Source organism: Heloderma suspectum, chromosome 1 (genome assembly GCF_057233095.1).
Source record: "Heloderma suspectum isolate Gila_16-S chromosome 1, 16-S_ref, whole genome shotgun sequence".
NCBI classification, from domain to species: domain Eukaryota; kingdom Metazoa; phylum Chordata; class Lepidosauria; order Squamata; family Helodermatidae; genus Heloderma; species Heloderma suspectum.
The window spans coordinates 96,279,100-96,302,671 of record NC_139458.1 but is presented as its reverse complement, the minus strand read 5'-3'; the positions used below and the strand labels follow the sequence as shown (position 1 = coordinate 96,302,671).

The 23,572-nt window shown below is 41.0% G+C and overlaps 1 protein-coding gene across 3 annotated transcripts in view; it reads left to right on the top strand.

Moving 5' to 3' along the window:
• Nucleotides 1–23,572, top strand: part of PPFIA1 (PPFI scaffold protein A1) — a 90,741-nt gene that overhangs the window by 60,381 nt on the left and 6,788 nt on the right. For 2 of the 3 annotated variants that reach the window (XM_084852013.1, XM_084852002.1), the window contains exons 19-27: nt 683–855; nt 1,763–1,856; nt 6,954–7,035; nt 7,124–7,324; nt 11,162–11,337; nt 11,422–11,519; nt 13,350–13,525; nt 14,058–14,126; nt 21,193–21,358. In XM_084852013.1, the coding sequence (XP_084708139.1) occupies nt 683–855; nt 1,763–1,856; nt 6,954–7,035; nt 7,124–7,324; nt 11,162–11,337; nt 11,422–11,519; nt 13,350–13,525; nt 14,058–14,126; nt 21,193–21,358 (1,235 nt within the window). Of the gene's footprint in view, nt 1–682; nt 856–1,762; nt 1,857–6,953; nt 7,036–7,123; nt 7,325–9,062; nt 9,126–9,866; nt 9,894–11,161; nt 11,338–11,421; nt 11,520–13,349; nt 13,526–14,057; nt 14,127–21,192; nt 21,359–23,572 lie in introns of all 3 variants that reach the window. The other variant, XM_084851992.1, reaches the window with a different exon arrangement.

Below are 23,572 nucleotides of genomic sequence, written 5' to 3'. Positions count from 1 at the left end.
GGCAGACCCCCTTCCTTGGGGGGCTATATGGGTGTATTATGGCAGGGGCAGTACCTAGGGGTGCCAGCAAGTATGACTTCACTCAGGTGGGGCAGGTGCAATGTGTCCAGCTCTGGCAGCTAGGTAACGTTACTTGAAGGCTTCAGTGTATAAAATTAAGGGCTATTTACCCACTGTAAAGCCAAATCCATTCACTAGTTCACCACCATCGAGCTAGATCACTGGATCACTACCGCATTACTTTCTACTATGTCTTGCACTTAATAGCTGAAGTCAGAAGCTCAGAAACCTGTACTAATTTAGATTGCTGTTAATTCAGTTAACTATCTATTAGTTAATTAAAACCAGTGCATAACTGTATTAATAGCAATCCACATTAGTACAGGTTTCTGAGCTTTTGACTGCAATCATTAAGCATAAGATAGTAGAAAGTAATGTGGTGATAGTGATTCATTGCCTTTAAAAATCATGGATATGTTCTAGAGGATTCCTATTTTCAATATGAGCAATACTATTATAAAAACTAGGATAGTGTAATAAAAAGGAGATTGACAACCCTCCCTAGCTTTCACTTGAACCACAGGTTGCTCCCAAAAGTTTAGTGAAGCTTGAAAATTCAATGTGTAATTAAAATGTGTATAGTGCATGTTTTGTAAAAGACTGAATGGTACTTGTTTTATAGTTCCACAGGTTCTCAAGATGGACAAGTAAGCAATCCCAGCAGCAGTAATAGTAGCCAAGATTCCCTTCATAAAGCCCCTAAAAAGAAGGGAATCAAGTCCTCAATAGGTCGCCTGTTTGGTAAGAAAGAAAAAGGTCGACCTGGACAGATCAACAAAGACAGCTTGGGACAAGGTTGGTACATTATTGTACCCAAAGCGGAAGGCTGAGCAATTGTTAACAATAATTACTGTATAGAGTACAAAGTAAAGAAAGATTATTAATTTCTAGCTGTGTAGTTTGCAGATTGCACCTACCTTGTACTATCCTAGCAATATAAGTAGCATACCCTTAACAAGATGTAGGCTCACTTGTGTACACAGATGAATGTGTACCTGCTTCTTTCCAAATATTTCATTCTCCTATGGCTCCTAGAGGGCATTCCAGAAACATTGGCATAGTGCTTCATCCTAGAGCATCAGGCAGGGTCTAATTTCTGTAAATCTCTTCCATGGGGAGAGGCTACCTTGCCTTCCCAGACCAGCCCTGCATAGTTGCAGTGAAGCAGGGGGTTTGGTGAGCTCTCCAGAACTCCCTCTTCTCTCTCTCTTTTTTTTTTTTAAAGAAGGATTTTTCTGATCTTCTCATATTATTTATTATAATTATATTTGTGTACCGAAGCATAAGCCGAAGCTCTCTGGACAGTGTACAAGATAATGACATGTTGAAGCTAGAAAAGTTTAGTCTTCAGTGTCACACACTGAAGAAGTGCGCCATTGGCTTGGCTTTGTTGCAGCAAGAGCAGTGACTGGCCTTCATATACCCCACACGGATCTTCACACCTACCCTACCATGTTCGGGTCAGACCACCAGCTTCCGTGATTCTCAGATGTTGTGAGGTTTCAAGACTTTTGATCGATATAGTCATGTAGATTGTCTGAAGTCAATTTATGTATGTAGCTTTGAGGTCACTAAATAACTTGAGGCATCTCTATACACTGATAAACCTGTATGCTGAAACAGTTGGCGAGAAAAACACAAATGTCATAAAATATTCATTACAGTAATTATTGTATGCTAACAGCTTCTTGAATTATTGCAGTTAGTGTAATAGAAGCAGAAAGTTCAACTCAGGATGGCTTGGGACTTGGAAAACTCGGAGGACAAGCAGAAAAGAGTAGAAAACTACAAAAAAAGTAAGCTAAAGAAACTTGCACATAGACCAGATTTTTTCATAGTTATGTTGATTAAGAAGTGTCTGTTTTCCTTTCACATCTTTTTTACGGAACCTTTAAGTATGTGTATGAATGCAAAATCATTATAGTATGACTGTCATAAATATCTATGCTTGATGCATCTGTCTGCAATTTTTCTGTAATATCATGATTTGTGGCATGGCTCTGAGAGAGTAGTCAGTAGTCATCATGAGTGCTTATATGTGTGGTTGCTGTGGAGACAACTTGGAAACTTCAGCAGGGCTAGAATGCAGAGGCCTAGAGGCAGCATGCAGGGAGTAAATTACACCAACTCTGCAAGAGTTACACTGACTTCCAGTTTGTTTCTGGGTAAAATTCAAGGTGCCAATTCCAACCCTTTAAAGGCCTAAAAGTCCTGGTTCCAGGATACTTGAGGTAACACCTTGTCCCATATGAACCCCCTCCCAAGAGCTAAGAGTGCCTATCAAGGGTTTCACAACCAAGGGAAGTGAGATTACACTATTGATAACAGACTCGGTGGTGGTGCCCTGTACTTGTGAACCTCCGAAGGGAAGCCCATCATATCCCCTCACTTGATTCTGTTAGAAGTAAAACCATATCTTTAATTCTGTCCTGCTTTTAAATTTTTACTTTGTTGAACATTTTTATTGTACATATTTTATGATGCCTCTTTATAGTTTTATCTGTTTTATTTTATGCAAAGTTTACAAACAGCCATCAATTGAAATAATAAAATACATATATGCTGCAACAAGCCTTAGGACCTGAGTAAATAACATGGATGTAGAGACAAAAATGTAAAACATTGGGGTCAAAATAGCATTTCAATGCAAAAGGTAAGGCCAGTGTCAATTCAATTAAGTCTTTTTAAACTTAAATGTATACAAAATAACCACAGTGACTATTGACAACAGCAGTTAATGATGTTTGCTTTGCATACAGTTAAGCTTTACTTTGTCACCCACTTTATTTTTTGCATTTCCTTGCTATTTGACCAATATATCTATCAGGGCAGTGGTATATTCGCATGTAACAACAATCTATGGGTTATATAACCCATGTGTTGTCAAGAGCGAGCCGTTAACCTACAATTTGTTCTTGGGTTAACTCTGGGTTGTTTAATCCAGAGTTTGTGGAATTCCCTCCCTAGTGACCACCTCCATGCCCCCTCTTTGATGAGCTTCCATCAGGCTTTGAAAACCTGGCTGTTAAGGTGGGCATTTGGGGTGGGTTAGGCGTTTTTTAGAGCAATGTTATTTTGTTCAGTTGATTATGTTGTATTTTGTGTTGTTATTTGTACTGTACGCCTCCTGGAGTGGCCAGGTAGCCAGCCAGATGGGCGGCTAATAAATCTAATAAATAAATCCCTAAATAACCTGAATTTGGACATCACGCTCACAACCTATAAACAGGTGATTGTAGATTGTTTACAGAAAGTGGAAGTGAGGAGCACGCCAGAGACAGCGCACTTGTGCATCCCTGACAATTTGTGGGTTAAATAACTCATGAATTGGTGTTATGTTACGTGCAAACTAGCGTTCTGCTGGCACCAAGTCTTGTAGCTCCTCAGCTGGTATAACTCGATATAGGAGTGTGCCCTTAAATCCATTGTGCTTCGATCCTTTCTAAAATTTAGATTTGAGGAATGTTTGGGGAGAAATCTATTTCATGTTGTACTATATGTAGAGAACTAAATGAATTCTTCATCTTGTCAGTGTCCTGTCGGTCTTTCTTCATCCATAGTGCATGTCCATTTTCATTTAAAAAAATCTGTAGTAAGTACCGTGTGTTAATCTCATTTTTACATTTTATTTCCTTTATTTGCTTTATTCCCTTTTTAATTTTCCATTTGGTGTGGTAGTGCAAAATCAGGGTAAGTTGATTTTAATTTAACTTATGCAGACTGTGGAAGTGTGATGTGTTGGGGAAATAAGATAGACTTGTATTAAACACTGTTGATCTTCTGATGACCAATCAAGTTGGGATATATAGCGTTAAATCCAGTGTCGCACTAGGGGACATCTGCTAGCACAGTGGGACTTTCTCTCCTCTGTCATGCAGCCCTCTCCACCACCCAAAAATCTGTTACAGCTTGGAAGCCCTCCAGAACAGATCTTGAGGGCACTCAGGAGGCAGGGGGAATCACCCCCTCCCAGTTCCACTGACAGAACTGCTTCCATCAGCAGACTGACATTATTTGATACAACCCATAATATCAACAAAATAATGAATTTCACAAACACTTTACAAATAGCACATTTTATAGCTTTTTAGGATTAGCCTTTGGTTTGGCAAATTTTGTACCCTGGCTGTAAAACTTGTTTGAATTTGTAAAGTGTTTGTGAAATTCATTTATTTTGTTGATATTAAGAACATAAGAGCCATGCTGGATCAGACCAAGGGTCTGTCTTGTCCAGCTTTCTGTTTACACAGTGGCCAACCAGCTGTCAACAGAAAACCCACAAGCAGGACATGAGTGCAACAGCACCTTATATTTCAGCTTTATTATTAATCCTTTGTTTTTGTTGTTGGGTTTAATTTCCTTTTCGTTGTTCCATAAATATCAGTGATTACATTGATAAAATGTTTTTTCTTGCAAGATGGGTATGAAAGAACATTCTGCTGAAATACTTTCAGCAACAGTCTGTAAATATCTTCATGAATTACACATAACATTATTTGTCAGTGGGCTGCCTAACATCATACTATAAATATTTAAAAACTGATTGTGTGGTTCTTAACTCACACAGTTAAGCTTCCTAGCATTTGATTTTATACTATTTGACTTGCTTTTTAGAAGCCATATTGCAGTACTCCATTTTTGTAGGGGTGGTGTTGCCAACATTGCAAAAGAAGAGTAAAATCTGCCTGTGTACTTGGATGTTCAGTCTTCAGAGTCATTATAGCAATGTTCTTCAGTTCATCTACCATCCCACTCCCTATCACTTTCACTTTATTCCTCCACAGACTCTAAGGGGGATTGCTGCCCATTAGACAGAAGCCTCTGAACTTGGGAGCCTCTGAGCTTCCTCAAAATGTTGTTGGGGGTTCTTCCATTAGAAGATAAGTAGTGATGAATAAATTTTCCTAAGAGCTTTCCAACCACTACCAAGCATAGCCTAAAAATCACACCCCAAGAGTATATTCTGGGGCATTAGTTCTTAACTGGTGGATTGGGACCCAAAACTTGGTTGTGGGCCAATCTAAGTTGTGTTATCTAGTGGGCAGAAGCACCCCTATTTTAAAACTTTTAAAAATAAAATGTAAAGCAGAAAAATGGATGGGGGCATAGAGAAATATAGAATGTGGAAGGGAGAGAGAAGCAGAAAGATCAACATGTATATTAAAAATGAAAAGTGATTCCTATGTAGTAGGATTGGGTTAAAGGTTGGTCCCAGATCAAAAAACATTGAAGAATGTTGCTTGGCCAGTTGAGGGGTGGAGGCACACACTTGCTTCATGGTAAGGCAATGGTAAGGCCAACAGGGCTGCCCATCACCCAACTATGCACATTAGACTATTTCCCAGAATCCTGTCCAACATGTAGTAAGTAGCTCCATGAGAGATGTGCAGTAGTTCCTTGGTAGTGCATTGTACATGTAAATGAATCCCGTAAGCTAGGAAGTTTGAGAATGCCTGTTTTAGAGAGCAACACAAGACACTTGGATTATACTGCTTCAAGTCTTTCCTTACTCTGTCTACACAGCAAATAAAATGTGAACACCATGAAGGGCCATGCAAAAACTGTAGAAGGGAACCATGAAGGAATTGTGTGCCAATCTGAACAGTTTGGTGTGTGTGTGTTCAGTCCCATGGAATGATGCTACGTGAACTGTTGTGTAAAAACATGGAAGGCAGATCACTTTGCCTAGCATATTTGAATAATGTTTTTCATGAAACATGAATATGTAGAACATTATTTGGAAACATAAGTATGGTGAAAAGATGCTTCCTGTGAAGAGTACAGAAGTGATGATGGTGTTGTCTTCTTTTATTTTATTTTTTGTGAGGCAGATTCTTTCAGTATCATAGGAATACAGGAAGCTGCCTTATACCATTGGTCCATCTAGCCTTATATTGTTGACAATGACCAGCAGCAGCTCTCCAGGGTTTCAGGAGTTTTTCAAGCCCAGCCTGGAGATGCCAGGGATTGAACCTGGGATCTTTTGCATGCAGTGCACATGCTCTACCACTGAGCGATGCTCCCTATTGTGTGGGTGGAGTAGAGAGGACTTAAGTTTTGTTTTAGAGGTCCAATTGAAACTTAAGCAAGCACTGCTATATACCTCAAGCGTACTGGCCAAAATTAATATGCCAAAATAGCTGCACAACACATAAGCATTTATTTCTTCTAAAACCTTCTAAACCATTAGTACAGAGTTGTGGAACCTCTGGCCCACAGACCAAATTCAGCCTGTTGGGCCACCCCATCCAAGCTGCAGAGGCCTTGGGTGAGGCCGCACTGTGAAGCCCTGGCTCCTCCAAGGGAGGGGGGCAGGAGAGTAACTGTGCTCCAAAGAGCCCATGAAGGGAGGGGAGTGAAGCTGGCTTGGGACTCAACTAGCGCCTCAAGAAGCCAGCTGAGTCCACTTTGCTGAACCTGTGCCTCTCTTTGCAGAGAAAGGGAAAGGGGGCTAGATGATGTCAGGCAGAAGGGCTTGAGGGAGGGCCCCCTCCCCTCTAACATTTCCAGTCCCTAAGAGGTATTCCAGCCCTCAGGGCCAATCTGTTTCCCCACTTGCCAGTGTTTCTCAGTAGCAGTTACCACAGGTTCTCAAACCATCTTCATACTGGGGCTGTACTTTACTATGTTTTTCTAGCACACCTGTACATGATAAATAATTTAGGCTAAGAGCCTCTGCAGTGTGATGGATTCTGCTTTCAGTAGGATGAACACAGTCTATTATTCAAATAGTTTTACCATTCTACTAATCTTATGCAGTGTGTTTATCATAGCCTTGTGACTCTTGTGAATATTGTGCTGCGTTTAGAATTGTTGAAAGAAGGGAAAATTACCAATGAAGCAAATATGTTGAAGTAACCACTTCAGTAGTATATTTTTCTGGGTTTTTTTAGGCATGAACTGCTTGAAGAAGCTCGGAGGCAAGGTCTACCCTTTGCTCAATGGGATGGGCCCACTGTGGTTGTCTGGTTAGAGGTAAGGACTCTTTTGCAATATTGGACTCGGCACAATATTACTTCTAACTTGAAACTTATAAATAATTCTCTTTTTTTCTCTTGGCTAGTTGTGGGTTGGGATGCCAGCCTGGTACGTAGCTGCTTGCCGTGCAAATGTGAAAAGTGGTGCTATAATGTCAGCCTTATCTGATACTGAAATACAGCGTGAAATTGGCATCAGTAATCCTCTACATAGGTTAAAGCTGAGACTTGCCATTCAAGAGATTATGTCACTAACAAGCCCATCTGCTCCTCCTACATCAAGAACGGTAAGAGAAATTGGAAGAGAATTACTTTATTTGAGTAATGAGAAACTAGCAAATCGTTTAGAATTTTACCTTGTGTAGACCTGCATCAAGAAGGCCAAATATTCTAATAGGAAAAAAAATGAGGTCGAGGAAAGTAAGTAAAAAAATGATAAAGTGAAATGAGCTGTCTAAATAAGTTTGCAACGCGTTATAGTAACATCTGGCTAAAGGTGATTACCTATTTAAAGCTGGCATATAGTAAATATTAGACTGAGAAAAGAACATGCCACTTACTCTCTCTTTGTCATCTAAATGATGATGATAATTAAACAGGATTTCACAATTCTGCTGAACCTGACAGGTGTCCTGTCTCCCTTTGGCAGGCCTCCATTCCAGTGCTGGGTACGGCCAAAGGCAAAGGGGTGGGGCCAAATGCAAAAAAGAATTGGACAAAAATACAAAAAATACTAAAATATTTTAGTGTAGAACTCTTCTGCCAGTAACTGAGCCTTAGGAGAGGCATTTCAGCCTTTTAGAATGGAGAAAAAAAAACTTCACAAATGCTGGGAAACCACCAAACAATCAGTAGTTGGGGGAAAGGAGGTGGGGCCATGGGGAGGAGGGAGGGGCCATCTGGGAAACTCCGGAGGGCCAAACCGGGACCCCAGGAGGGCTGGATTTGGCCCCCGAGCCTGAGGTTGTCCACCCCTGGATTATTGTAACTGTGGCTCCTATGAATATTCTGCTGCGTTTGTACGGTGGTTTCAAAGAAAACTATCTGACAAAGAGTTAGCAAGCATCAATAATGTAAAAATGTTAGGATCCAGGGTTCCTGTTTCCATGGAACCAATATTTATCTTGTCATATCATATTATGAATGAATTTAAATCTGATTACATTTTATTTGAAAAGTAATTTGGTGGCAAAAGCCACCTACTTAACTCAGTCCAGTTCACATATAATACTGAATCATGGTTTTATGTTACATGGCTGAGTCTTGTGTTTGCACATTCCACTTAATTATTTCCTGGTTTGTGATAAACCATAATTCATTGTTTTCTCCACAGTAGCAAACTGTGATTTGCACTTGCCCTCCAGACAAGGATTGCAAGTCGGTTTCTGGCTTGCAAATTACAGTTTTACTGTTAGGACGTAACAACAAACTATATGGTTTACCACAAACCAGAAGTGTTTAATTAGATGGGGTGCACAAGGGGAGGAACTGACCCTCTGTATACTATGGTGTAGTATAGAATCATAGAGTTGGAAGGGGCCATTTAGTCCATCGAGTCCAATCCCCTGCTCAGTGCTGGAATCCAGTTTAAAGCATCTCTGAAGCATAGCTGTCCAGTTCCTGCTTCAATGCCTCTAGTGACAGAGAGCCCACCACCTCCCTAGGCAGTTCCTGAACATTCATAATCTCTGATCAGAGGGATAGATGAACTGTAAGGAACTAAAAGCAAATGAAATATCCCCAAAGATGCTTATTTGGAGTCGCCAGATGGCATATTGTAAGCAACTCTCAAAACTTGCTTAAATACTGTGTAGTTCTGTATGCATTAACTTATTTTTTAAGGCAAATGTATTTGCTTGCAGGGTTGCATCTTACATCAATCTATATTTAACAGTCTAGAAACCATTGCTTTTGCCCATGCCTGCTCCTTATATGTACCTGTTGCTTATATATTCTGCAACCTTTCCTCTTTGTTACTGCTTTCCTTTCACTGGATGTGATTGGTTCTCTGTGGGGTCATATTAGACCACAGGAAATGTCTGGGTAACACATGAAGAAATGGAAAATCTTACCTCTACACCACAAACGGTTAGTTGTAGCATTGAAGCTTCTGTTTTTACAGTGCTTTCCCCTCTTCTTGAGTGCTTGAATCATGTGCTTCATTAGTCTCTGCAAAGAGTAGAAATATTAATATTAACTAAATCTTCCTTGGGTTTGACTGATTTTAATTACTAACCTCTATGAAATCTATATATCATGCTGTAAGATGTTTTTCCACCAAGGTCATTGGGTGGGGGGTGGGGATGGGTCTGGAGCTGGAGCTGGAGATTAGGTGTATTGCAGGCAAAACCAGTGCACTGATTTCTGAACTGTATGAGAACACTGCTTAATCTTTCACTTGGGTTTAAATGCTGCTTCTTGTGTGGAAAAACAACAGTATGTGGTGGTTAATTTCCATGAAGGTATGAAAATATAAAGAAAGATGCATATATACATAACTTTGGATGCATGATGCTTGAATTCTTAGATGATTAGCATGATGTTGTTTCACCTTTGCAATATGGCCACAATCCAGAGGAGTCATTTTATGCACAGAAAGGGCTACGTACAATGTACACATACTAAATATGCCACAGTCCAGGCACCGATAACACCTCTATTGAGAAGTTTATCTAATTCAAACCTTAACTCAGGTTTGCACATTTCATCAGTTATGTGCCTTTCTCTGCATGCTGGACTGCGGCCATTACCTTGAACTTGCTTGCATTACTAAACTTGTAAATACTAATATTTGTGTGTTCTTTTGCTTTTCTAATAACGTAACATCAGGAAGATGAGGAAGGAAGCTGGGCTCAGGTTGGAGACTTCTTTTAAACCTTCTGTATAAAACACATCCATTAAAGATTTCTTAAACCATAAAACCGAATTTAATATATGCATTTGCACATTTGAGGGAAATTTAATGAGCAAACTTTTACTCCTTTCAAATTTTCCCACCCAAAATAAATGTTGAAAAATTAATTTGGCTTAGAAGTTGGCATTATACTGACTTCTACTTGAGGCATGTTCTCTAGGAATTTGTCACAGGCATATGAAGAAATTGTCTTCCCCTGATGCTAGAATAAATAGTCAAAAGTCCTGCTGCAACATGGAGCTAAAAGCACAACTCCTTGGATCGCAGCCAGTGTGGTCAGTGGTCCTACGGACTTCAGACTGCAATGCTATACGCACTTACCTGGGAGTAATTTCCACTGAACTCAATAGAGCATACTTCTGAGTAGACATGCATAGAATTGCACTGCGAATAGCTATGTTTGTGCCAAACTGGTGTTCCTTAGAGGATGTGAATTTTGTGTAAAATCAGCAAAAAGTCATGAAAGTATAACCAAAGATCAAAATGTGTGCCTGCTAATTCTGACTTTTACTCCCCCCCGCCCCGTTCCTGGCTAACACATTCATATTCAAATATTTGACTAAAATTGTTCTAGTAACGATTCCTACTTTGTGGCAGCTGGTGAGCACCAGTAATCTAGTGGTGTCTGATGTGGTAAACACATGAAGTATGAAAGGGTGATGCATGCCTCTACATGAGAAAGGGTGATGCATGTCTCTAGGTGCAGCTCCCTGGCATGGTCTCTGAAAATTTGGAGATTCACACACCACATGTTTACATAAACACTTGTAGCTATATTAAGTGTGAAGTGGATTTAAGTTTAAGGCATGGTTTTGCCTTTTCAGTAGTTAAAAACTGTACCTAGTATGAACTTCGAGCACAAACTATGGGTTGGGTCCAGCAAAAGCCTCATGTGGATGGAAAGGCTCCCTTCATCGGGAGGCTTTTGATTCAGCCGAGCTTTTCTGCTGGCTGAACAGGGGAGGAGGTGATATTTGCCCATTCCCCCATCTCCCTGTAGTCCTGTATGTCCCCAAAAACCTACTCCAGAGAGTTGAGAACGCTTTGGAACAGTGGGGGTGGTGGCACTTGGGGCTGCGAAGGGAAGAACAAATAGGGAAAATCACCTCTGGATGCTCCTGCCAGCAGGATACAACTCTGGATCAAACCCCCACTTTATATTTAAAAGCTCCTTATTTTAAATTGCACTTTAATGTTTTTCTTTAAATAGACTTTAGCCTATGGTGATATGAACCATGAGTGGATTGGCAACGAGTGGCTTCCCAGTTTGGGGCTCCCTCAGTATCGCAGTTACTTTATGGAATGTCTTGTTGATGCTAGAATGCTGGACCACTTAACTAAAAAAGATCTTCGTGGTCAACTTAAAATGGTTGACAGTTTTCACAGGTAAATATATTTGAAATAGTCATTATTAACAAACATTTCAGTTGCACTTCCTAATGCCCCACCCTCTTTTTAAACGCTTTACAGAAATAGCTTCCAGTGTGGGATTATGTGTTTGCGGAGATTAAATTATGACCGAAAAGAACTTGAAAGAAGAAGAGAAGAAAGTTTGAATGAGATTAAAGGTAGCCATTTGCTTTCCTGGGTTTGACACTACCTCTTAATGGTATATGAAATCATAACATAGTAATCCTTTATGGAATATTTTCCATTGGCTGAAAAAATGCAAAAGTGAAAGTCTTTTCAATGTAAGATAGATATTTCTCTTAGGTTCTGTACAGGGCCTGTGATGTTCTTTTTAAGGTGCCTTAGTATTGTTAGGCCCTGTGTTCAGTACTTTTTAACTACACACAAGATTTTGCGTAACATAGATTTTATGTGTCTGGCTAAGATGCCTACATTAAACAAGTCCCAAGCTTTCTAAAGAAAGATTTGAAGTGTGAACCAATATTGCTTATGTTTATCTTCTTCCATAAAACCTTGTACATGCTGACTACTGCCCCTCCTTATTTGAAATTGGTGTGTGTGTTTTGGGGTTAAACAACCGGTGCAATTAAGAACTAAGAAGCGTATGTCTAATCTTACACATATAGTCCTACCCAATGGGGCAAAATGCAGGTATTATAAATTATCTATACTAAGGTAGAGAAGTTGCATTTCAGTCCCAAATACTATCTTGGCTGGGATCCAGTAGGCTGTGCACGATGTTGTGCATGAGTGCCAGGGTTTTTCTTCTCCTGGGGACCCCCCAAAAGCAGTTCCTAAAGGTAAGGGGACCCTCTGGAACAGTATTCACAGTATTCAATACATCCAAGGGGCTATAGCCAGAAAGGGAAGTCAGCACATGCAAGGAGCCACATGAAGCTCTTTGGCTTCTGACCCTTGACTTTTGAGTACCTATGTCCTCCCTCATGCTTGACTCTGTACGCTTTAATATGTGCTATATGATCACTAACCCACATGCTTTAAAAAGTGATACAGTGAAACACGTAGTAGTGGTAGTAGCAAGGCTGATGAAACACCATTTGTTGTTGTCGTTCAGTCATGTCCGACTCTTCGTGACCCCATGGACCATAGCACGCCAGGCCTTCCTGTCCTGCGCTCTCTCCTGGAGCGTGCTCCAGTCCATATTCATTGCATCAGTGATGCTATCTAGCCATCTCATCCTCTGCCGTCCCCTTCTCCTCTTGCCTTCAGTCTTTCCCAGCATCAGGGTCTTTTCCAGAGAGTTTTCTCTTCGCAATGAAACACCATAGCACTTACCAATTATGAATGTTCTTGTGTCTTAATGGGGGTACTTAAAACTTGCTAAAATCTGTTTTAGAAATCTTTGTAATACAGATATATAGATATAGATATACTTAAAATATTAAGTCTATAATCAATGCTGGAAGAACATTTCATAGCCCCTCTGTAGCAGCACCAAACATTTAGATGACTTTATCTCTAGGATTTTTCCAGTCCCATCTGTATTTGGTGCAATAAAACACAAACTTTGGGCAATACTAAAATTAATATCAAGTAAAGTGTACTATATGTCAGTGCAGGGTCTTAATACATAATACTGTTATTTATGAATTTTAATTCTACTTGGTACTGGAACTACACCCAAAAGAAACTATGGGTTGGATCCAGACTCCCCAGGTGGAACTCCATGGGACTCTCCTACTTGAAGAGAACGGGAGGTGATTTTCACTGACTCGCCTTCCTCCTGCAGTCCCTGTGCCCCCTGAAAAGCAACTCTGGAGAGTTGGGGGTTTTCTGGAACAGTGTGGGAGGTGGCGTTGCGAACTGCAAGGGGAAAAGGGAATGGGTGAAAATCGTCTTCTCCGAGTGGGAGCCTCCACTGGATCATGGTCCCTTCTACAAATGAAAGGGCAAGTCTGGATCAAATCCTCTGTCTTGTGGTACTACATATATTAAACCGTTTTGTGGCTTTACTTTCCCCCCTGTAGATGTCCTTGTCTGGAGCAATGACAGAATGATTCACTGGGTGGTGTCAGTTGGTCTTAAAGAATATGCAAATAACCTCATAGAAAGTGGAGTTCATGGTGCGCTTGTGGCCTTAGATGAAACTTTTGATCACAATGCATTAGCTCTTTCTTTACAAATACCCACTCAGAATACACAGGTAATAACAATAAAATAATTTGGGGAATGTTCCTTAACAGGCATATTTAAAACACTGTCATATTTAATGTTGGGGCAGTGAATAAGCTTTTATAGAGTATGACCAATTTTAACATTGAAATATTACTTTGGTCTCAAAGAACCTAGGACTCTCAGCAAAACTTTTCACGTTTTCTAAGGCATACCAATTCTGGCACGCCTATTATGACTGATTTTTTCTCATTAAAATTAATTTTCCAAATGTATAAATTTTGTCTGAGTATTATCATCTGAAGAAGATTCCAAAACAATGTTTTTAGTTTGGCACAGTGACTTCAGTGCAAATTTACAAAGATGGTGATGTGTAATATTTAATAGTGTTTTGGGACATTCAGAAAATAAAGCAGACCCAGTGGTAGTAATGCTATATTGTTGTCATATCACACATATGTGTGACTATTGTTAAAATTGTATTTTACAAATCTGGATTCTCAAAATAAATTCCAAATGTTTGAAATATTTTGAGTTTTGTTGATGATTCTTTTTTAATTTAGGCTCGTGCTGTGTTGGAGCGGGAATTCAATAATCTTCTTGTGATGGGCACGGACAGGAAGTTTGATGAAGTGAGTTTTACTGTTCTTTGTTTTTACAATTCTGCCTAGCCTGTTATGATTTGTGCAGACAGCCACCCTGACTTAATGGCATCCTGCAACAAATCTTGAGCTAAGGTTACAGAAGTCTTTTAACTATGGTTGGTTTATAAAGCACTCTCATCCTTACCCACTCACTGCAGTAATGGACTTCCTAGATAACTGAGTGACTCATCTTTTCTCTCTGCTGTCACAGCACCTAGGATTAACAACCATTTCCCTGTGCAGACATAGCTGACTCACTAAGATCAAAGATATTTCCACTAGTTCTGTTTCTTTATCTTGAATTTTGAGAAAGGAATTCTGTATAGTAGTTTCTTCGCTATTATATGTCCAGCATGTATATCTCTCCAAGAACCTTTCATTTCTCCCCTCTTTATGTGTATTGGTTATGATTCACTTTAACACAGCCATCCACAATTTCATTTGCTAGCAACAAGTGCCTCTAGTGAGGAGGACTCCTAGCAGCCCTCTGCACTGCATCATCTGCAAACTGCATTGGGATTTCATAGCTTCCATAGGCCTATCTAAAATTATACTGGGCACAAAACTAGTGGCAGGGAATATTGTAGATCTGGTTTCCTGTAATGGACTAGGGGAAATGATATAAGAATAGAGGATTCACTGACCCCTTCATAGATCACTGCCTTGTGGCGAACAGGCATGATAAGCTATGCCGTGCAGGGCCACCCAAGACGGACAGGTCGTGGTGGAGAGTTCTGACAAAATGTGGTCCACTGGAGAAGGAAATGGCAACCCACTCCAGTATTCTTGCCAAGAAAACCCCATGGAACGTATCACAAGGCTAAAAGCTATGATGCCGGAAGATGAGCCCCTCAGGTCGGAAGGTGTCCAGTATACTACTCGGGAAGAGCAGAGGGAATTTTCAAGTAGTGCCATAAACAGTGAAGCGGCTGGGCCAAAGCCGAAAGGACACTCAGCTGTGGATGTGTCTGGTGGTGAAAAGAAAATCCGATGCTGTAAAGAACAATATTGTTTAGGAACCTGGAATGTCAGATCAATGAATCAAGGTAAGCTGGAGGTGGTCAAACATGAGATGGTAAGACTGAACATCGACATCTTGGGAGTCAGCGAACTAAAATGGATAAGCATGGGCGAATTTAATTCAGGTGACCATTATATCTACTACTGTGGGCAAGAATCCCTTAGAAGACATGGAGTAGCACACATAGTCAACAAAAGGGTGGGAAAAGCAGTACTGGGGTACAATCTCAAAAACGATAGAATGATCTCAGTACGAATCCAAGGCAAACCATTCAGCATCACAGTAATTCAAGTCTATGCCCCAACCACTGAGGCTGAAGAAGCTGAGGTTGATCGGTTCTATGAAGACCTACAACACTTTCTAGAACTAACACCAAAAAAAGATGTCCTCTTCATCATAGGGGATTGGAATGCCAAAGTAGGAAGTCCAGAAATCACCGGGATAACAGGCAAGCATGGCCTTGGTGTACAAAATGAAGCAGGACAAAAGCTAATAGAGTTTTGCCAAGAGAACACGCCGATCATAGCAAACACTCTTTTCCAACAGCACAAGAGGCAACTCTACACATGGACATCACCAGATGGTCAATATCGAAATCAGATTGCTTAAGTACTTTGCAGCCAAAGATGGAGAAGCTCCATACAGTCAGTAAAAACAAGACCTGGAGCTGACTGTTCCTCAGATCATGAGCTGCTTCTTGCAAAATTTCGGCTTAAATTGAAGCACGTAGGGAAAATCACTAAACCATTCAGGTATGACCTAAATCCCTAATGAATATACAGTGGAGGTGAGGAATAAATTTAAGGGATTAGACCTGATAGACAGAGTACCTGAGGAACTATGCATGGAGGCATAATGTACCATTGTTCAGGAGGCAGCAACTCAATCCATCCCAAAGAAAAAGAAATGCAAGAAAGCAAAGTGGCTGTCTGATGAGGCTTTACAAGTAACTGAGGAAAGAAGGGAAGTGAAAAGCAAAGGAGAAAGGGGCAGATATAGCTAACTGAATGCAAAGTTCCAGAGAATAGCAAGGAGACACAAGAAGGCTTTCTTAAATGAACAATGCAAAGAAATCGAGGAAAACAATAGAATGGGAAAGACTAAAGATCTTTTCAAGAAAATCGGAGATCTCAAGGGAGATTTGCGTTTTGTGCAAAGATGGGCATGACAAAGGACAAAGAAGGCAGGGACCTAACAGAAGCAGATGAGATTAAGAAGAGGTGGAAAGAATACACAGAAGAACTATACAAGAAAGATCTGATTGTCCCTGATAGCCATGATAGTGCAGTCACTGAACTTGAGCCAGACAGCCTAGAGAGTGAAGTCAAGTGGGCCTTAGGAAGCATTACTAACAACAAGGCTAGTGGAGATGACAGTATTGCAGCTGAGCTATTTAAAATCCTAAAAGATGATGCTGTTAAAGTGCTGCACTCAATATGCCAACACATTTGGAACACTCAACAATGGCCACAAGACTGGAAAAGGTCAGTTTACATTCCAATTCCAAAGAAGGGCAACGCCAAAGAGTGTTCAAACTACTGTACAATTGCGTTCATTTCACATGCCAGCAAGGTTATGCTCAAACTCCTACAAGCTAGGTTTCAGCAGCATGTGAACCGAGAACTACCGGAAGTACAAGCTGGCTTTCGAAGAGACAAAGGAACTAGAGATCAAATCGCCAACTTTCATTGGATCATGGAGAAAGCAAGAGAATTCCAGAAAAACGTCTATTTCTGCTTCATTGACTACGCTAAAGCCTTTGATTGTGTGGATCACAACAAACTGTGGCAAATTCTTAAAGAGATGGGAGTACCAGACCACCTTACCTGTCTCCTGAGAAACCTGTACGAGGGACAAGAAGCAACAGTAAGAACCAGACATGGAACAACCGATTGGTTCAAAATTGGGAAAGGAGTACGACAAGGTTGCATATTGTCGCCCTGCTGATTTAACTTATATGCAGAGTACATCATGAGAAATGCCGGGTTGGATGAATCACAGGTCGGAATTAAGATTGCCAGGAGAATTATCAACAATCTCCGATATGCAGACGATACCACCCTCATGGCAGAAAGCGAAGAGGATCTAAAGAGCCTCTTGTTGATGGTGAAAGAGGAGAGTGCAAAAGCTGGTTTGAAACTCAGCGTTAAAAAAACTAAGATCATGGCATCTGGCCTCATCACTTCCTGGCATATAGAAGGGGAAGAAATGGAAGCAGTGACAGATTTTATTTTCTTGGGCTCCAAGATCACCGCAGATGGTGACTGTAGCCATGAAATGAAAAGACGCTTGCTCCTTGGGAGGAAAGCTATGGCAAACCTAGACAGCATGTTGTTCAGTCGTTCAGTCGTGTCCGACTCTTCGTGACCCCATGGACCATAGCACGCCAGGCCTTCCTGTCCTGCGCTCTCTCCCGGAGTGTGCTCAAGTTCATATTCATTGCATCCGTGATGCTATCTAGCTATCTCATCCTCTGCCGTCCCCTTCTCCTTTTGCCTTCAGTCTTTCCCAGCATCAGGGTCTTTTCCAGAGAGTTTTCTCTTCGCATTAGGTGGCCAAAATATTTCAGCTTCAGCTTCAGGATCTGTCCTTCCAATGAGCACTCAGGGTTGATTTCCTTTAGGATGGACTGATTTGACCTCCTTGCAGTCCAGGGGACTCGTAAGAGTCTTCTCCAGCACCACAGTTCGAAAGCATCAATTCTTCGGCGCTCAGCCTTCCTTATAGTCCAGCTCTCACAGCCATACATTACTACTGGGAAAACCATAGCTTTGATTAGACCGACTCTTGTCGGCAAGGTGATGTCTCTGCTTCTTACTATGCTGTCTAGGTTTGCCATAGCTTTCCTCCCAAAGAGCAAGCGTCTTTTAATTTCATGGCAGCAGTCACCGTCTGCGGTGACCTTGGAGCCCAAGAAAATAAAATCTGCCACAGCTTCCATTCCTTCCCCTTCTATATGCCAGGAAGTGATGGGGCCAGATGCCATGATCTTAGTTTTTTTAATGTTGAGTTTCAAACCAGCTTTTGCATTCTCCTCTTTCACCATCAACAAGAGGCTCTTTAGATCCTCTTCGCTTTCTGCCATGAGGGTGGTATCGTCTACATATCGGAGGTTGTTGATAATTCTCCTGGCAATCTTAATTCCGACCTGTGATTCATCCAACCCGGCATCTCTTATGATGTAGTCTGCATATAAGTTAAATCAGCAGGGCGACAATATGCAGCCTTGTCGTACTCCTTTCCCAATTTTGAACCAATTGGTTGTTCCATGTCTGGTTCTTACTGTTGCTTCTTGTCCCTTGTACAGGTTTCTCAGGAGACAGGTAAGGTGGTCTGGTACTTCCATCTCTTTAAGAATTTGCCACAGTTCATTGTGATCCACACAAGCAAAGGCTTTAGCGTAGTCAATGAAGCAGAAATAGACGTTTTTCTGGAATTCTCTTGCTTTCCCCATGATCCACTCAGCTGTGGATGTGTCTGGTGGTGAAAAGAAAATCCGATGCTGTAAAGAACAATATTGTTTAGGAACCTGGAATGTCAGATCAATGAATCAAGGTAAGCTGGAGGTGGTCAAACATGAGATGGCAAGACTGAACATCGACATCTTGGGAATCAGCGAACTAAAATGGACAGGCATGGGCAAATTTAATTCAGGTGACCAACATACCTACTACTGTGGGCAAGAATCCCTTAGAAGAAATGGAGTAGCACTCATAGTCAATAAAAGGGTGGGAAAAGCAGTACTGGGGTACAATCTTAAAAACGATAGAATGATCTCAGTACGAATCCAAGGCAAACCATTCAACATCACAGTAATTCAAGTCTATGCCCCAACCACTGAGGCCGAAGAAGCTGAGGTTGATCGGTTCTGTGAAGACCTACAACACCTTCTAAAACTAACACCAAAAAAAGTTGTCCTCTTCATCATAGGAGATTGGAATGCTAAAGTAGGAAGTCAAGAAATCACTGGGATAACAGGCAGGCATGGCTGTGGTGTACAAAATGAAGCAGGACAAAAGCTAATAGAGTTTTGCCAAGAGAACACGCTGATCATAGCAAACACTCTTTTCCAACAGCACAAGAGACGACTCTACACATGGACGTCACCAGATGGTCAGTATCGAAATCAGATTGCTTATGTCCTTTGCAGCCAAAGATGAAGAAGCTCTATACAGTCAGACAGCATAGTAAGAATCAGAGACATCACCTTGCCGACAAAGATTCGTATAATCAAAGCTATGGTTTTCCCAGTAGCAACGTATGGCTGTGAGAGCTGGAATATTAAGAAGGCTGAGCGCCGAAGAATCGATGCTTTCGAACTGTGGTGCTGGAGAAGACTGTCGTGCTATGGTTCATGGGGTCACGAAGAGTCGGACGTGACTTAACGACTGAACAACAACAAGGGGATTCAATGATGACTCCATTGTCATGGCCAGAACATTATCTGATAAAGTTTGATCTTCAAGCTACTAGAAAGCTTTGCAAGGGTGGGGACCAGTTTTAATGGTTTTCCCTGAAGACTGATGAATCTGGAAGGTTTTCTGACTTCTCTGGGGGATTTTCCTTCAGCTTTAGCTTGCAGATCTGCTGAAGCCCCAGTCTCTAGTTAAAATGAGGGGATGACTCAGGCCATCAGTATGATCATTCGAAATGTCCCCAGCCAAAGCATAGAGCCATATTGGTTTCTTGGTGTTCTGGGGAGCCGAAGGTGATATAACCATCAGGTAGACAACTTGAATGCTAGTAGCAGAAGGCTCATAATGAATATGACCAAACACAAGTAAGAACCCATCTTCAGGCTTATTCTGTGGTGCTTATGGCAGCAAAGAAACGTTACTAATCTTCCATTATGTTGAAATAATTTGGTTCAGCCATGCTGTTTCATGTGGTGAAGGGTATATTGAATTTGGGGAATCAATGGTAGAGCCTTTGAAAGCCTGCTGTGACCAATTTGCATTACATTTTGTTGATGAAATTTTTTGTATCCATCCTGACTTGGATGTCATAATTTACAGAGACAGGTTCAACTAGGGCATTGTGGGTCCTGTTACGGATATTTTTCAGGTTGTGCAGGTTAAGGATGTGGACAAGCTACTTGAAGGATTGAGGCCGCCTACATATGTCCTGGACCGTTGCTCATCCTGACTGCTGTTTAGAGAGGGGTAGTTCCTGCCACCCTCAAGGAAGAAGTAGTGAGACCCCTTTTGAAAAAGTCTTGATTCTAATATCAAGGATAACTATTGCTTAGTGTCTTCCATTTTTATCAAGGTTTTGGAATGGGTGGTGGTCTTTCAAATCCAGGTAATCTTAGGGGAAACCATTAATTTGGATCCGTTCTAATACAGTTTCAGGCCTGGTTTGGGGATGCAAATAACTTGTTTGCACTGGTGAATGACATACGCTTTGGAATTGATGTGGGGAGTGCAGCTCTGTTAGTTCTCGTGGACTTCTTAGCAGTTTTTCATACTATTGACCATGGTATCCTTTCTGGGGCAGCTGGCTTGGTTGGGTTGGGAAGTATTGCAGTGGGTCTAGTCCTTCTTGGAGGGGTGTTCTCACTGAAATTTTTCCACTGACAGAACTGCTTCCATCAGTGGAACTAGAAGGGCGTGTTCTGCCTCCCCCCTGCAGGTCCCTCAAAATCTGCTCTGGAGGGTTGGAGAACCTTCCTGAGTAGATTTTGAGAGGATGCTGAGGGCTGCAACGGGGAGGGAAATGGCCCCTTTCCCATTCCACGGACAAAAACAGCTCTGTCAGTGGAAAAACTTGACTGGATTTCACCAGATGTCTTTGAAAAGCAGGCATGGATATCACGCTTTCAAAAGATCATGATTTGCTTGATAGGCTCATTATCAGTCAAAGGGCCAGTAGCATGCCAAATGTATGGTTCAAAGACATGTATACCTACCTGATTGTGAAGTTCTGAGCCCTCTGGAATATTATGGTTGTGTTGTATGTTAATCATATCTTAAAAGTGTATTGTTAGCTTTCTTTTTGTATCATGTTCAACTCTTGTTATGCTTGCTTTGACAGGATGATGATAAAAGCTTTAGACGAGCGCCTTCATGGAGAAAGAAGTTTAGACCAAAGGACATAAGAGGTTTAGCTGCTGGATCAGCAGAGACTCTCCCTGCAAACTTCAGAGTTACCACCTCAATGTCTTCACCTTCTATGCAGCCAAAGAAGATGCAAATTGATGGTAAGGTATTGCTTAATTATTTAAGCATGATGATTATGCCTGTTGTACATGAACTAAGTAGCTGAAGCATCTGTTTTTTTTGTGAGCTGGGGAAAGAACTTACTTTGTGCATGACTTACGGTATTGCTTTAGTTACTCGGAGAATGATGGCAATATTTGTGTTTTCTATTTCGGCAGTATTAACAACTGGCTTTCTATGAGTTCTAATTAAACAGACTTTCAAGTTGTCTTCAGATGATCATTTAGAAATATTTCAAAATACTGATCTTTATTTGGAAATAGAACACATATGAAACAATGTTGCATGCAAGTCACAAAGTGTTGGTGTATGTAATCCAATTTCAATTGACCCCTTATGGGAAACTGCTCCAGTCCACTTTGAAATGAATACAGATATTCAGCAACAGTAATTGGTAGATTCCACCAACTGTCTTCGCTATGAAGATCTTAATTACTTCGTCTGACAACCTGTTTCTTATCTCTCTGCATCACCTTTATTTCTTCTTTTCAGTTACCTTTTCCCACTCTTTGTCAGTATTCCTCCTCCTCCCAGCTATAATGATTTCTTCCTCCTTCTTTCCTAAACTGACTGAACACTTGTTTCATACCTATTTCCTTTGCTGCTTGATCCCCTGTCATTGTCTTTGACAATCTGCAATTGTGTTCCATAAATTCCACCTCACTGAAGCTGCTCTTACCATAACTAGCTGCTGTCTTCTGACATAACATAGGAGATTCTTCTCATTCTTCATGACCAAATGATATGATATACATGACATACATATTCTATCCCAGGAGCTAAGAGCACTTAAAACAGTTCTTCTAAAAGTTAATCATTCTGTCACAGCCTAAGGAAATGAAATAGTCTGAGGGATAATTAGCTAGTCCAAAACATCATCCAAAGGATAGTGCTTTTTTCAGGCAGTCACTTGTTAAATGCCTATTAGTTAAAGAGATGCTGCGGAGTGGGCAGGGCATGGCAGGGAGCAGTTCCAAGGTGCGATGATGTTTGGAACTCTGCCCAGGAAATAAGTAGGTTGTTACTGGCAAGCTCCTGCTCTGTAGCAGCAGCACCAACTATCAGTCATGACTGCTATAGATTTGGATGGGCTGGGTAAGGAGCAAACCTTAGTTCCACGGGTGATGGAGATTATGTCTCTGGATATATGCTGCAGCTTATTCATAAACTAGGTAAACTGGCAGGCTTGAGATTGTATCCAGTGGTATCTGTCCACCACCAGAATGGACACCACTGACAGAACATATTCCTCCTCCCTCCTTCAGCCTCCCCACATGCCCCCAAATCTCCTTGCCTTGGTCTGTAGAAGAAATGGATAAGCAATATTGATGGATTTTATTTTATTTTATTTTAGAAATGGCAACCTTTCATTATATACTGGTATCAGCATTGTAGTTTATAAAGTTTGTTTTTTTTCTATATGTAAATTATGTACTTTTGAGGGGGGGGGGGGGAGAGAGAGAGGAATACATGTGCCACAGTGCCATCTCTAGTTTCATAGAACTTTTCAGTATCTATTAATTTTTGCCTCCCCTATTTTGATTAAGTTCTGGTTCTTCATCAATCAGATATGAGGAGGAACTGGCTCAGTATCAACGTGCACAGGACCGTAGTGGTAGGAGGCACCTGACCTCAAAACACCAGAGGGAGACATTGCCATATAAATTGAAAGCTAGTTTGTAGACCATATTGCTAATAGGAAGCTTACAGATACATGACCCCAAGCTCTCCACTGAATGCTATTCTAGGGACGAAGCTGTTAATTAATGTAAGAAACTGCCTTATACCAAGTCAGACCATTGGTCCATTTAGATCAGAGTTGTCCACAGTGACCGGTAGCAGCTCTCCAGGGTGTCTTTCCCCAAACCTCCCTGGAGATGCCCAAGATTGAACCTCAGACTTTTTGCATGCAGAATATGTGCTCTACCACTGAGCTTCAGCCCTTTACAAATTTGGGATAGTTAAAGGGATTGTTCTGGCCTACTTAGGAGAATGGAAAGTATATACTGGTATGGTTCACTGGATGAAATCTCCTTAATTAAACATGGCCTTCAGTATGTACCAAGTCTTCCCACTATGTTAAAAAGTGATTCTAAAAATACATTGAAAGTAGAAGTAAATATGTATCCATTCATTCACTTTATATCCTGTGTAGCTAACCTTTTGTAACTTTATGGTGTTACTGTAACTGCATT